This window comes from Rhinoraja longicauda, chromosome 19 (genome assembly GCF_053455715.1).
Source record: "Rhinoraja longicauda isolate Sanriku21f chromosome 19, sRhiLon1.1, whole genome shotgun sequence".
Classification (NCBI taxonomy): Eukaryota; Metazoa; Chordata; class Chondrichthyes; order Rajiformes; family Arhynchobatidae; genus Rhinoraja; species Rhinoraja longicauda.
Genome location: NC_135971.1, coordinates 5,709,364 through 5,725,546, shown reverse-complemented (window position 1 = coordinate 5,725,546; position 16,183 = coordinate 5,709,364). Strand labels below are relative to the sequence as shown.

Sequence of the window (16,183 nt, the reverse complement as noted above, 5' to 3'; positions counted from 1 at the left end):
TTAAATGGGAGCCGTTCAGCGCCGACCTGTTGTCCACCGGGTTTCTGCCCCACAGCCCCTGAGCCCCGCTCCTGACGCCGGTCCCGGGACCCGACCCTTTTACACACCCGGTGCGGAACCGGAATAGATTCTCAGCCACTTGTTTACATCCCAAGTCCAGAAGAAAGGATAAAGTTTCTCCGTGAATTTATTCCCAGTGAAGGTGTGGAGATGGGACTTGGTGTCCGCGTCGTAAAATGAAACTGTCCTGGACTCGTAACTGAGATAAACTCCCACCCTCCCGGGGATGGGACGGGCGGGGAGACGGGATGGAGGGGAGGTGAATGCATGAAACCAGTCATAGTGCCGCCTGATGCTCCAGACTCTAGTCCCCGGGGTCAGTGTGGCTCTTCCTCCCCACAGACTCTGTGGCGACTCAAGAACCGACTCCCCGCCACCTCCACCTCCCAGTAATGTCTCCCCGATGTGAATCCCTCCGATCCCAGCACACACGGATAGACTGTAAACCTCTTCCCCGTGTCAGGGAGACTCCTCCCGGTCCCGGTCAGTCTCACCCTCTTCCGATCCTCAGACACCTCGAGCCACGGATGCGCTGTTTCCACATCCAGGGTGACGGAGACTGGGGGGAGAAGCAGAGAATCAGAGAGTCCCCGGGGGTCGGGGGGAGACTCGGGCCGCTCGGCCTCAGGCACAGGCGGGCGGACAACTGAAACCCTGCCCGGTGTTTCACCCACAACCACAGCGGGTGGACAACAGCATCTCTCCCGGAGCTTTTATCTGGGATGGAGAGGGGAATTTCGTGAGGTGGGGGAGGGTGGACGGGGAGGACGAGTGTAGAGTAAAGAGGATTGCGAGATTGCGGTGGGGATGGGGGAATGAAGCGAATTATTCAGATATGGAGGCAGATCGGAGCAGGTTGATATTGAGGTTATCGGTAATTTGAGGTTGTTAAAGAGGAGGTGGAGGTGCGTGGTGGGATCGTCATGAAAGGGAGTAGACACGAGGGGCCAGATGAACTGCTCTTGCGTTTTTTGAGTGGTGGGTTGGACAAAGGGAAGGGTGGGTTTGTTAGTCAATTGGAGTGGGTGCAAACGGATTTACAACAACTTCATCAGGTCTGAAGGCCTGTGTTATCAGGTGAAGTTGGACAGTCAGAAGCTCATAATGTCATAAGTGAAAGTATTTGAATTAGGCGATTTGGCCCATCAAGTCTAGTACACCATTCATTCATGTCTGATCTATCTCTCCCTCCTAACCCCATTCTCCTGCTTTCTCCCCATAACCTTTGACACATGTACTAATCAAGAATCCAGCTATCTCTGCCTGAATTATTCACCGACTTGGCCTCCACAGCCTTCTGTGGCAATGAATTCCACAAATTCACCACCCTTTGATTAAAAACATTTCCCCTTATCTCCTTCCTAAAAGTACATCCTTTAATTCTGAGGCTATGACCTCCAGTCCTAGACTCTCTCACTAATGGAAACATCCTCTAAACATCCATTCTATCAAAGCCTTTCAGTCTATTGTATTTTTCAATGAGGTCCCCCCTTATTCTTCTAAATTCCAGTGAGTACAGGCCCAATGCCGACAAACACTCATCAATAGACAATAGACATTAGGTGCAGGGGAGGCCATTCGGCCCTTCGAGCCAGCACCGCCATTCAATGTGATCATGGCTGATCATTCTCAATCAGTACCCCGTTCCTGCCTTCTCCCCATACCCCCTGACTCCGCTATCCTTAAGAGCTCTATCCAGCTCTCTCTTGAATGCATTCAGAGAATTGGCCTCCACTGCCTTCTGAGGCAGATAATTCCACAGATTCACAACTCTCTGACTGAAAAAGTTTTTCCTCATCTCAGTTCTCATGTCATCATAGGTTAATCTACTCAGTTCTGGAACAGACTATTCAGACTGACATTTTTTCATGGGAGCCTGTCAGGGTGACAATGTAGATGTGTATAAGATGCACAGATAAGGTGACTAGCCACAGTACTTTACCCAAGGTTGGAGAGTCTAAACCTCGAGCGTATAGAAAAGACAGACAGGTGGGCAGAGGGGGTGGTGTTGCTCTGATGGTAAGGAATGATATTCATTCCCTTGCAAGGGGTGACATAGAATCAGGAGATGTTGAATCAGTATGGATAGAAATGAGAAATTGTAAGGGTACAAAGACCCTAATGGGAGTTATCTATAGGCCCCCAAACAGTAGCCTCGACATAGGGTGCATGTTGAATCAGGAGATAAAATTGGCGTGTCAAAAATGTAATGCTACGGTGGTTATGGGAGCTTTCAACATGCAGGTAGACTGGGAAAATCAGGTTGGAAATGGACCCCAGGAAAGAGAGTTTGTAGAGTGCCTTCGAGATGGATTCTTAGAACAGCTTGTACTGGAGCCTACCAGGGAGAAGGCAATTCTGGATTTAGTGTTGTGTAATGATCCTGATCTGATAAAAGAGCCATTAGGAGGCAGTGATCACAACATGATAAGTTTTACTCTGCAAATGGAAAGGCAGAAGGGAAAATCGGAAGTGTCAGTATTACAGTATAGCAAAGGGGATTCAAGATTCAAGATAGAGATTCAAGATATCTTTATTTGTCATCCAAAAAACAAGTTTTTTGGACGAAATTTCGTCACCCACAGTCCAACAATAAGAGCAATAAAATAAGCAAATTACACAACCCCAACCAACACAAAACCCCCCAAAAAGAAACATCCATCACAGTGAGTCTCCTCCAGTCCCCTCCTCACTGTGATGGAAGGCCAGAATGTCTTTTTCTCTTCCCCTGCCGTCTTCTCCTGCGGTCAGGCTGTTGTCGTTGCCATGTTCCAGGCTGCGCCGGACGGTGAAATGTCCGCAACGGGCCGACCCAAGCCCCGCTGCAAGTCGGGGCGGTCGGGGCTCCCGACATTGAAGCCCCCGCCGAGCAGAGAAAATTCCGTGGCCTATTTCAGGCCGCGCCGGACGGTGAAATATCCGCGGCGGGCCGACCCAAGCCCCGCAATCCGGGGCGGGCGAACACGCTGCCGCTGCCGGAGCTCCCGATGTCGGCATCCACGCGGCCCGAGCCTAAGGCGAGTCGCAGCCGCTCCCGCAGCCTCCGAGAACGGCCGGCTCCGCTGATGGTGAGTCTGGTCCGCGGGCTCTGCGAACCAGAGCCCTGGAGGCCGCCAGCTCCAGGAGTTGGGCCGATGGTAGGCCGCAGCAGGAACGGCCCAGAAAACAAAGGTCGGGTCTCCGTTCGGAAGGGATACATATTTACAATGTTACAGTTCCCCCCCTCCCCCCCCCACACCCACACATAGTACACAACACAAAAACACCACATCACAACTACAATTAAGACAACAAAAACAACAAAAACACAAAGACAAATGGACTGCAGGTAAGCCGCAGCTGCTAGGGCAGCGCCGATACAGAGGCATGAGCTGGCCAAAATTGACTGGAAGGAGGCCCTAGCAGGGAAGACGGTAGAACAGCAATGGCAGGTATTCCTGGGAATAATGCAGAGGTTGCAGGATCAATTTATTCCAAAGAGGTGGAAAGACTCTAACGGGAGTAAGAGACACCTGTGGCTGACAAGGGAAGTCAGGGACAGCATATAAATTAAGGAGAGGAAGTATAACATAGCAAAGAAGAGTGGGAAGACAGAGGATTGGGACTCTTTTAAAGAGCAACAAAATTTAACTAAAATGGCAATACGGGGAGAAAAGATGAGGTACGAGGGTAAACTAGCCAATAATATAAAGGAGGATAGCAAAAGTTTTTTTAGGTACGTGAAGAGGAAAAAAATAGTCAAGGCAAATATGGGTCCCTTGAAGACAGAAGCAGGGGAATTTATTATGGGGAACAAAGAAATGGCAGACGAGTTAAACCGTTACTTTGGATCTGTCTTCACTGAGGAAGATACACACAATCTCCCAAATGTTCTAGGGGCCGGAGAACCTAGGGTGATGGAGGAACTGAAGGAAATCCACATTAGGCAGGAAATGGTTTTGGGTAGACTGATGGGACTGAAGGCTGATAAATCCCCAGGGCCTGATGGTCTGCATCCCAGGGTACTTAAGGAGGTGGCTCTAGAAATAGTGGAAGCATTGGAGATCATTTTTCAATGTTCTATAGATTCAGGATCAGTTCCTGTGGATTGGAGGATAGCAAATGTTATCCCACTTTTTAAGAAAGGAGGGAGAGAGAAAACGGGTAATTATAGACCAGTTAGTCTGACATCAGTGGTGGGGAAGATGCTGGAGTCAATTATAAAAGACGAAATTGTTGAGCATTTGGTTAGCAGTAACAGGATCATTCCGAGTCAGCATGGATTTACGAAGGGGAAATCATGCTTGACAAATCTACTGGAATTTTTTGAGGATGTAACTAGGAAAATTGACATGGGAGAGTCAGTGGATGTGGTGTACCTCGACTTTCAGAAAGCCTTCGACAAGGTCCCACATAGGAGATTAGTGGGCAAAATTAGGGCACATGGTATTGGGGGTAGGGTACTGACATGGATAGAAAATTGGTTGACAGACAGAAAGCAAAGAGTGGGGATAAATGGGTCCCTTTCGGAATGGCAGGCAGTGACCAGTGGGATACCGCAAGGTTCGGTGCTGGGACCCCAGCTATTTACGATATACATTAATGACTTAGACGAAGGGATTAAAAGTACCATTAGCAAATTTGCAGATGATACTAAGCTGGGGGGTAGTGTGAATTGTGAGGAAGATGCAATAAGGCTGCAGGGTGACTTGGACAGGTTGTGTGAGTGGGCGGATACATGGCAGATGCAGTTTAATGTAGATAAGTGTGAGGTTATTCACTTTGGAAGTAAGAATAGAAAGGCAGATTATTATCTGAATGGTGTCAAGTTAGGAGGAGGGGGAGTTTAACGAGATCTGGGTGTCCTAGTGCATCAGTCAATGAAAGGAAGCATGCAGGTACAGCAGGCAGTGAAGAAAGCCAATGGAATGTTGGCCTTCATAACAAGAGGAGTTGAGTATAGGAGCAAAGAGGTCCTTCTACAGTTGTACCGGGCCCTGGTGAGACCGCACCTGGAGTACTATGTGCAGTTTTGGTCTCCAAATTTGAGGAAGGATATTCTTGCTATGGAGGGCGTGCAGCGTAGGTTCACTAGGTTAATTCCCGGAATGGCGGGACTGTCGTATGTTGAAAGGCTGGAGCGATTGGGCTTGTATACACTGGAATTTAGAAGGATGAGGGGGGATCTTATTGCAACCAGCTTCCCCCTGAAATAAATAAAACACAAATCTCAATTGACTGAGATGTTACGTCCTCATCCCGACAGCGGGAATTTCTCCACATTTCTACAACCCTCTGATAATTCCCATTTCCCAACTCTTATCGCCGCTGCCATGCAGATAGAAAGCTGATATTGCCGTAGAGATGTAGAACGATGGGGAAAAGCACAAGGAGTGTTCATGAGAATGATGCTATAACTGAGAGGATGGAGCTCAATGCAAAGAATGAGCAGGTCGACGGATTTTATCTGGAGAAGATGTCAGGAATGATAAGATAGAATTTAAGTTTAGCGGTGAATTTAAATGGGAGGGGGGGGGGGATGAAATATCTCTAATCGATGGGAGAGCAAAAATCAATGCTGAAATGTAACGTGGTCTTAGAGTCATAGAGTCCTACAGCACAGAAAGAGGCCCTTCGGCCCATCGTGTCCGTGCCGCCCGTTACCAAACACAGTCTAATTTTAATCCCATTTCCCCGCATTTGGACCATAGCCCTGAATGTTGTAGCATTTCAAGTGCCCATCCAAATGCTTTTTAAATGTTGTGAGTGTTCCCGCCTCCACCACCACCCCAGGCAGTGAGTTCCAGACTCCAACCACCCTCTGGGTGAAAAAGATATTTCTCACATCCCCCCGAAACCTCCCTCCCCTTACCCTGTATCTATGTCCCCTCGTTGTTGAACCTTCCACCAGTGGAAGAAGTTCCCCGCCATCTACCTTATCTATGCCCCTCATGATCTTGTACACCTCGATCATGTCCCCTCTCAGCCTTCTCTGCTCCAGGGAAAACAACCCCAGCCTCTTCTATAAATACTGAAAGGAATGCAGTCATGAGAACATGGACCTCACTTGCATTGGAGGGACTGAATCCAACAGCAGAGATAATTTAAGGGCAAGCGGGATAAACACGTGAGCACTCCTGAAATTCGAGGTATTGTTACCGGGTGTGGTGAGTAGATGGGAGGGATGTTGAGTGGAGCAGAAATCTTGACTGGATAGGATGGGCGAATGGCCTGTCTATGATGTAGAATGGGATGTCATTCTATGGTGAACAAAGGTGGGTAAAACAAACAGAGCAAATTCCCCCACGGTGACCACCCACTGCTGATGGGAACCGGATATAGATGATCAATCTGCTGTGTGCGCCACGTTCTAGATTTCAATGTTAATCCCCACAATGTGGTCATGGCTGATCCAGCCCAGGACTGAACTCCTCCGCTTTGTCCCATTCCCTTTGATTTCAGTTCCCCAAATTTTCAAAAATGTATCTTCCCCTGGTATAAATACATCCAACAGGTTAAACCTCTAAGAGTCTCTTGGTTGGAGATTCCCAGAGATTTACTGCCCTCTGTCCATTTGTGGTCCTTGACAATAGACAATAGGTGCAGGAGTAGGCCATTCGGCCCTTCGAGCCAGCACCACCATTCAATGTGATCATGGCTGATCATTCTCAATCAGTACCCCGTTGCTGCCTTCTCCCCATACCCCCTGACTCCGCTATCCTTGAGCTCTATCTAGCTCTCTCTTGAATGCATTCAGAGAATTGGCCTCCACTGCCTTCTGAGGCAGAGAACTCCACAGTTTCACAACTCTCTGACTGAAAAAGTTTTTCCTCATCTCAGTTCTAAATGGCCTACCCCTTATTCTTAAACTGTGGCCCCTTGTTCTGGACTCCCCCAACATTGGGAACATGTTTCCTGCCTCTTACGTGTCCAACCTCTTAATAATCTTATATGTTTCAATAAGATCTCCTCTCGTCCTTCTAAATTCCAGTGTATACAAGCCGAGCCGCTCCAGTCTTTCAACATATGACAGTCCCGCCATTCTGGGAATTAACCTAGTAAACCTACACTGCACGCCCTCAATAGCAAGAATATCCTTCCTCAAATTTGGAGACCAAAACTGCACACAGTACTCCAGGTGCGGTCTCACTAGGGCCCGGTACAATTGCAGAAGGACCTCTTTGCTCCTATACTCAATTCCTCTTGTTATGAAGGCCAACATTCCATCGGCTTTCTTCACTGCCTGCTGTACCTGCATGCTTCCTTTCAGTGACTGATGCACTAGGACACACAGATCTCGTTGTACGTCTCCTTTTCCTAACTTGCCTTCTTATTCTTACAATCAAAGTGGATAACCTCACACTTATCCACATTAAACTGCATCTGCCATGCAACTGCCCACTCACACAACCTGTCCAATTCACCCTGCAACCTCATAGCATCTTCCTCACAGCTCACACTGCCACCCAGCTTTGTATTATCTGCAAATTTGCTAATGGTACTTTTAATCCCTTCGTCTAAGTCATTAATGTATATCGTAAATAGCTGGGGTCCCAGCACCGAGCCTTGCGGTACCCCACTAGATCTCTGGTCACGAGAACATCTGGGAGATTGTTTGTATCTTCCTTAGTGAAGACAGATCCAAAGTACCGGTTCAACTCGTCTGCCATTTCCTTGTTTCCCATAATAAATTCCCCATCTTCTGTCTTCAAGGGACCCACATTTGCCTTGACTATTTTTTTCCTCTTTACATACCTAAAAAAGCTTTTACTATCCTCCTTTATATTATTGGCTAGTTTACCCTCGTACCTCATCGTTTCTCCCCATATTGCCTTCTTAGTCATCTTCTGTTGCTCTTTAAAAGAGTCCCAATCCTCTGGCTTCCCACTCTTCCTTGCTTTGTTGTACTTCTGCTCTTTTATTTTTATGCTGTCCTTGACTTCCCTTGTCAGCCACGGGTGTCTCTTACTCCCCTTAGAATCTTTCCTCCTCTTTGGGATAAATTGATCCTGCAACTTCTGCATTAGAAAGCCTTGACTTTCAGAAAGCCTTTGACAAGGTTCCCAGAGTGTGGGCCAAAGGGTGTCTGGGTGCTGTACAACTCTCCACGCCGCTACTCACCGACCACGCGCAGCTCAAAGTGCTCCACGTCACGGTTCCTCGGCTCACTGCCAAAGTAGTTTGTCTCTATCTCGTAGGCCCCCTGGTCACCGAGCCCCACGGCCCACAGCTCAATGACACCGTCCAGTCGGAAGCGGACTCTGTCCCTGTAGGACGGGTGGATCCGGGACGGACTCTCCGGGCTGTAAGACTTCCAATCCAGGATCGGCAGGTCGGGATGGAGACGCCACATCGCCACCGTGATCTTCTCGTGGCTGTGGGGCTGGACGGGGAACCTCACCGTCCCACCCATGGGGACAGTGGTGACCGAGCCCACGGTGGCCGACGTTCTTGTTCCACACAGAGCCGCAGTGTGGAGACCTGCAACACAACATGGTCATTGTACCTGCCTGCTTCATCATCCACAGAAAACACTGCCCCTCACAATCCCATTGAACCTGACCCCCCCTCTCCCGGGAACTGTGTGTTTGTGTTGTCATTTGTGAGCGGAGCACCAAGGCACATTCCTTGAATGTGCACATACTTGGCCAATAAACCCATTCATTCATTCATCAACTTATTCATTCATTCATGAAAAGGTGAAGCTAAAGGTGAAAGGAGTCAGAAAGGGGGTCAGATGAGGAGAGTAGTGAAATGTGAAGCTGCAGGGAGGGGTATCGATATGAGAGTCAGTCTGAAGAAGGTTCTCGACTCAAAACATCATCTATTCCTTTTCTCCACAGATGCTGCCTGACCCGCTTAGATACTCCAGCACTCTGTGAAACGTCACCTATCCATGTTCTCCACAGATGCTGCCTGACCCGCTGAGTTACTCCAGCACTCTGTGAAACGTTACCTATCCATGTTCTCCACAGATGCTGCCTGACCCGCTGAGTTACCTCAGCACTCTGTGAAACGTCACCTATCCATGTTCTCCACAGATGCTGCCTGACCCGCTGAGATACTCCAGCACTCTGTGAAACGTCACCTATCCATGTTCTCCACAGATGCTGCCTGACCCGCTGAGTTACTCCAGCACTCTGTGAAACGTCACCTATCCATGTTCTCCACAGATGCTGCCTGACCCGCTGAGTTACTCCAGCACTCTGTGAAACGTCACCTATCCATGTTCTCCAGAGATGCTGCCTGACCCGCTGAGTTACTCCAGTTTATTGCATTTACACTCTTGTTTAAGACCACCACACCCTGGGGAAAAGGCCTGTGACCATCCACATCACCAACGCTCCTCATCGTTTTATACACCTCAACAAGAATCCCCCTCATCCCCAGAGTAGGGACCTTACTGTGCAGTCTCTCCCTGTAACCTAACCCCCACTGTGCCCGTGCCAAGCTGGTCTATCCCTTCTGCACCCTCTCCAGCACCATGCCACCTCCCTGTAGCTGGGCGCTAGAACTGTGGTCTCACCAACAACGTACATATAGATACATCATGATATACAATGGTGGCGCAGCGGTAGAGCTGCTGCCTCACAGCGCCAGAGACCAGGGTTCGATCCTGACCACGGGTGCTTTCTATGTGGAATCTGTACGTTCTCCCCGTGACCTGCGTGGGTTTTCTCCGGGATCTCCGGTTTAGGTCATATGTGATAGGTGTATAATTGGGCCATTCGGCCCATCAGGTCTACTCCACCATTCAATCACGGCTGATTTATCTCGCCATCCTAACCCCATTCTCCTGCCTTCTCCCCATAACCCCTGACACCCGCACTGACCAATAATTTATCTATCTCTGCCTTAAAAATATCCAATAGACAATAGGTGCAGGAGGAGGCCATTCGGCCCTTCAAGCCAGCACCCCCATTCAATGTGATCATGGCTGATCATTCTCAATCAGTACCCCGTTCCTGCCTTCTCCCCATACCCCCTGACTCCGCTATCCTTAAGAGCTCTATCCAGCTCTCTCTTGAATGCATTCAGAGAATTGGCCTCCACTGCCTTCTGAGACAGAGAATTCCACAGATTCACAACTCTCTGACTGAAAAAGTTTTTCCTCATCTCCGTTCTAAATGGCCTACCCCTTATTCTTAAACTGTGGCCCCTTGTTCTGGACTCCCCCAACATTGGGAACATGTTTCCTGCCTCTAACGTGTCCAACCCCTTAATAATCTTATACATTTCAATAACATCTCCTCTCATCCTTCTAAATTCCAGTGTATACAAGCCTAGTCGCCCCAGTCTTTCAACACATGATAGTAATAGACAATAGACAATAGGTGCAGGAGTAGGCCATTCAGCCCTTCGAGCCAGCACCGCCATTCAATGCGATCATGGCTGATCACTCTCAATCAGTACCCCGTTCCTGCCTTCTCCCCATACCCCCTCACTCCGCTATCCTTAAGTGCTCTATCCAGCTCTCTCTTGAAAGCATCCAACGAACTGGCCTCCACTGCCTTCTGAGGCAGAGAATTCCACTCCTTCACCACTCTCTGACTGAAAAAGTTCTTCCTCATCTCCGTTCTAAATGGCCTACCCCTTATTCTTAAACTGTGGCCCCTTGTTTTGGACTCCCCCAACATTGGGAACATGTTTCCTGCCTCTAATGTGTCCAATCCCCTAATTATCTTATACGTTTCAATAAGATCCCCCCTCATCCTTCTAAATTCCAGTGTAAACAAGCCCAATCGCTCCAGCCTTTCAACATACGACAATCCCACCATTCCGGGAATTAACCTAGTGAACCTACGCTGCACGCCCTCAATAGCAAGAATATCCTTCCTCAAATTTGGAGACCAGATCCACTGACTTGTGGCCTCCACAGCCGTCTGTGGCAAAGAATCCCACAGATTCACCACCCTCTGACTAAAGAAATTCCTCCTCATCTCCTTCCTGAAGGAACGACCTTTAATTCTGAGGCTGTGCCCTCTGGTCCTAGACTCTCCCATTAGTGGAAACACCCTCTCCACATCCACCCTATCCGGGTCTTTCACTATTCGGTAGGTTTCAATGAGGTCCCCCCTCATTCTTCTAAACTCCAGCAAGTACAGCGAAAATTGCAGACAATATTCCAAATGGGGCCTGACCAGTGCCTTGTAGAGCCTCAGCATAACACCCCCTGTTTTTGTACACAAGCCCTCTTGAAATAACTGAGTTTGCTTTCTTTACTACTGACACTCTTCCCTCCAAACCTCTCAAGACCGACAGGCTTGTAGGTTAATTGGCTTCTGTAAAATTAGAGATTGTCCCTTGTGTGTGTGAAGGGTAGCGTTAGTGCGGCCTGATCGCTGGTCGCTGCGTACCCGGTGGGCCGAAGGGCCTGTTTCTGCGCCGTATCACTAAGCTAAATGACATTTTCACTGATGAATGTAGACACAAAATGCTGGGCTAACTCAGCGGGTCAGGCAGCATCTGTGGAGAGAAGGAATAGGTGACGTTTCACAGAGTGCTGGAGTAACTCAGCGGGTCAGGCAGCATCTCTGGAGAGAAGGAATGGGTTTATTCACAAAATGCTGAAGTAACTCAGCAGGTCAGGCAGCATCTCGGGAGAGAAGGAATGGGTGACGTTTCGGGTTCTTCGGAGAAGGATCTCGACCCGAAAAGTCACCCATTCCTTCTCTCCACAGATAGAAACAGAAAATAGGTGCAGGAGTAGGCCATTCGGCCCTTTGAGCCTGCACCGTCATTCAATATGATCATGGCTGATCATCCAGCTCAGTAACCTGTACCTGCCTTCTCTCCATACCCCCTGATACCTTTAGCCACAAGGGCCATATCTAACTCCCTCTTAAATATAGCCAATGAACTGGCCTCAACTACGTTCTGTGGCAGAGAATTCCACAGACTCACCACTCTGTGTGAAGAAATGTTTTCTCATCTCGGTCCTAAAAGACTTCCCCTTTATCCTTAAGCTGTGACCCCTTATTCTGGACTTCCCCAACATCGGGAACAATCTTCCCGCATCTAGCCTCTCCAACCCCTTAAGAATTTTATATGTTTCAATAAGATCCCCCCTCAGTCTTCTAAATTCCAGCGAGTATAAGCCTAGTCTATCCAGTCTTTCTTCATATGAAAGTCCTGCCATCCCAGGGATCAATCTGGTGAACCTTCTCTGTACTCCCTCTAAGGCTAGAATGTCTTTCCTCAGATTAGGAGACCAAAACTGCACACAATACTCCAGGTGCGGTCTCACCAATGCCCTGTACAACTGCAGCAGAACCTCCCTGCTCCTATACTCAAATCCTCTTGCTATGAATGCTAACATACCATTCGCTTTCTTCACTGCCTGCTGCACCTGCACGCTTGCTTTCAATGACTGGTGCACCATGACACCCAGGTCACGTTGCATCTCCCCTTTTCCTAATTGGCCACCATTCAGGTAATACTCTGCTTTCCTGTTCTTGCCGCCAATGTGGATAACCTCACATTTATCCACATTATATTGCATCTGCCATGCATTTGCCCACTCTCCTAATCTTTCCAAGTCACTCTGCAGCCTCCTAGCATCCTCCTCGCAGCTAACACTGCCACCCAGCTTCGTGTCATCTGCAAACTTAGAGATATTGCATTCAATTCCCTCGTCCAAATCATTAATATATATTGTAAATAACTGGGGTCCCAGCGCTGAGCCTTGCGGTACCCCACTAGTCATTGCCTGCCATTCCGAAAAGGACCCGTTTATTCCTACTCTTTGCTTCCTGTCCGCCAACCAATTCTCTATCCATCTCAACACTGAACCCCCAATACCGTGTGCTTTAAGTTTGTACCCCAATGTCCTATGTGGGACCTTGTCGAAGGCCTTCTGAAAGTCCAGATATAACACATCGACTGGTTCTCCCTTATCCACTCTACTAGTTACATCCTCGAAAAATTCTATAAGATTCGTCAGGCATGATTTGCCTTTCATAAATCCATGCTGACTTTGTCCGATGATTTCACCACTTTCCAAATGTGATGCTATCACATCTTTAACAACTGACTAGCATTTTCCCCACTACCGATGTTAGGCTAACTGGTCTATAATTCCCCGTTTTCTCTCTCCCTCCCTTTTTAAAAATGGGGTTACATTAGCTACCCTCCAATCCTCAGGAACTACTCCAGAATCTAAAGAGTTAAAAAAAAATTATCACTAATGCATCCACTATTTCTGAGGCTACTTCCTTAAGCACTCTGGGATGCAGCCTATCTGGCTCTGGGGATTTATCGGCCTTTAATCCATTTAATTTACCTAACACCACTTCCCGACTAACCTGGATTACCCTCAGTTCCTCCATCTCGTTAGACCCCCGGTCCCCTGCTATTTCCGGCAGATTGTTTATGTCTTCCCTAGTGAAGACAGAACCAAAGTAGTTGTTCAATTGGTCTGCCATCTCCTTGTTCCCTATGATCGATTCACCTGTTTCCGACTGCAAGGGACCTACATTTGTCTTAACTAGTCTTTTTCTCTTCACATATCTATAAAAGCTTTTGCAGTCAGTTTTTATGTTCCCTGCCAGTTTTCTCTCATAACCTATTTTCCCTTTCCTAATTAAGCCCTTTGTCCTCCTCTGCTGGACCTGGTTTGTTCTTTTGCCAAACTGGGATGAACAATTGTTGTAGTTCATGTAGATGAGGCCCGACCCGCTGAGTTACCCCAGTACAGTGTTTGACTGACAATTGTCCATTCCCAACTCCGTGGAAAGCAGCTCTCGTTCTCTCTCTCTCTACCCCCTCTCCCCATATCTCTCTCCCTCCCTCCCTCCCTCCCTCCCTCCATCTACCTCTCTCCCCCATCTCTCTCTCTCCTCATCTCCCTCTCTCCCCATCTGTCTCTCCCCATCTCTCTCTTTCTCCCCCCATCTCTTTCCCTCTCTCCCCATCTCTCTCTTTCTCCCCCCATCTCTTTCCCTCTCTCCCCCATCTCTCTCTTTCTCCCCCCATCTCTTTCCCTCTCTCCCCCATCTCTCTCTCCCCATCTCTCTTTCTCCACATCTCTCTCTCCCCTTACTCTCCCCCTCCCTCCCCTACTCTCCCTCACTCTCTCTCTCCCCCATCTCCCCCCCCCCACCATCTCTCTCTCTCCCCCCCCCCCCATGTCTCTACCTGTCAGCAGGCACAGCAGATGTACGGCCGTGCAGAGAGAGCGCCGCATCCTGGCGGTGTCCCGGTCCCGGTCCCGGCTGGCGACCCACTCCAGGCTGTGGAGAAACTCTCTGGTGAAGCGGGACAAAGAAAAGGGAGACTGACTGACTGAGGGACTGACGCAGCTCCGGCTCCCGCTGCCCCCCCCGCCAGGCCCCGGGGCTCTCCAGGGCCCCCCGCTTCCCCCCCCCCCCCCCGCCCCCCGCTCCCCCTCCCCCCCCCCCCCGCTCCTCCTCCCCCCCCCCGCTCCTCCTCCCCCCCCCCCGCTCCTCCTCCCCCCCCCCCCCCGCTCCTCCTCCCCCTCCCCCTCCCGCTCCTCCCCCTCCCGCTCCGCCCCCCGGCTCTGGAGCGCGCATGCGTACATTCCACATGACGCAGCAGCGGCCGCCCAGAGGCGCGCAGGCGCACTTCGCCGAGGTGCCATCACGCAGCGGGTCCGGGGCTTGGCCGCGGGGGCGGAGCCAGGGGCGGAGGGCGGGGCCAGGGCTGGGGCGGAGGGCGGGGCCAGGGCGGGCCCTGCAGCTTCACATTTCACTGCTCTCCTCATCTGACACCCTTTCTGACTCTTTTCACCTTTAGCCTTACCTTTTCATGAATGAATGAATAAGTTTATTGGCCAAGTATGTGCACATTTAAGGAATGTGCCTTGGTGCTCCGCTCACAAATGACAACACAAACACAGAGTTACCGGGATAGGGGGGGGGGGGGGGGGGTCAGGTTCATTGGGAATGTGAGGGGCAGTGTTTTCTGTGGGTGATGAAGCAAGCAGGTACAATGACATAGAAACATAGAAAATAGGTGCAGGAGTAGGCCATTCGGCCCTTCGAGCCTGCACCGCCATTCAATATGATCATGGCTGATCATCCAGCTCAGTATCCCGTACCTGCCTTCTCTCCATATCCCCTGATCCCTTTAGCCACAAGGGCCACATCTAACTCCCTCTTAAATATAGCCAATGAACTGGCCTCAACTACCTTCTGTGGCAGAGAATTCCACCATTCAGGTAATACTCTGCTTTCCTGTTCTTGCCGCCAAAGTGGAAACCTCATATTTATCCACATTATATTGCATCTACCATGCATTTGCCCACTCGCCTAATCTATCCAAGTCAATCTGCAGCCTCCTAGCATCCCCCTCGCAGCTAACCCACACACAGACACACACACAGACCCACACACACACCCACACACTGGGTGTGTCCAGACAACTGCTGGATTGTCGGTGTCTATTAGACTGGGGTAAGTAAGCTCAGCCACACAATTAATGTGTTGTCTATTTTTTATTACAAGGCCAAGAACTGTAACACAAGCACACACCCACACACACACAGCCCACACTCACACACACACACAGACCCACACACAGACACAATCACCCACACACAGACCCACACACACACACACACACACAGACCCACACACAGACACAATCACCCACACACAGACACAATCACCCACACACAGACCCACACAGACACCCACACACACACACAGACCCACACACAGACACCCACACCCACACACAGACCCACACACAGACCCACACTCACACACACACACAGACCCACACACACACACACAGACCCACACACAGACACCCACACCCACACACAGACCCACACACGGACACACGCACAGACACAATCACCCACACACAGACCCACACACACAGACACACACACCCACACAGACACAGCCACAATCACCCACACACACCGAGACACACACACCCACACACACACCCACACACAGACACACACACAGACACACACACCCACACACACACCCACACACACACCCACACACACCCACAGACACACACAAACACCCACACACACACACACGTGTGTCACATGTGCTTGCTGTTTCTTTCAACAAGACGACTTTCACCGAGAAGATGAATGTGTTGCACGCAGTAACAGAGTATTGTCTTTCCTACTTTTTATGCAACCAAATCTCAGCGACTGTCG

The 16,183-nt window shown here is 49.6% G+C and overlaps 2 protein-coding genes across 2 annotated transcripts in view; one reads left to right on the top strand and one right to left on the bottom strand.

Annotated features, from left to right (window-relative positions):
- LOC144602606 (zinc-binding protein A33-like) overlaps positions 1-16,183 on the top strand; it is a 313,416-nt gene that overhangs the window by 280,842 nt on the left and 16,391 nt on the right. The gene's annotated exons all lie outside the window — the stretch shown is intronic.
- Positions 5,118-14,282, bottom strand: LOC144602640 (uncharacterized). Its single transcript, XM_078415771.1, has 3 exons — positions 14,176-14,282; positions 8,161-8,520; positions 5,118-5,246 (listed from the first exon to the last, which is right to left on the bottom strand). Exons 1-3 carry the CDS (start codon positions 14,222-14,224, stop codon positions 5,227-5,229), a joined length of 429 nt encoding a protein of 142 aa, XP_078271897.1. The 5' UTR covers positions 14,225-14,282; the 3' UTR covers positions 5,118-5,226.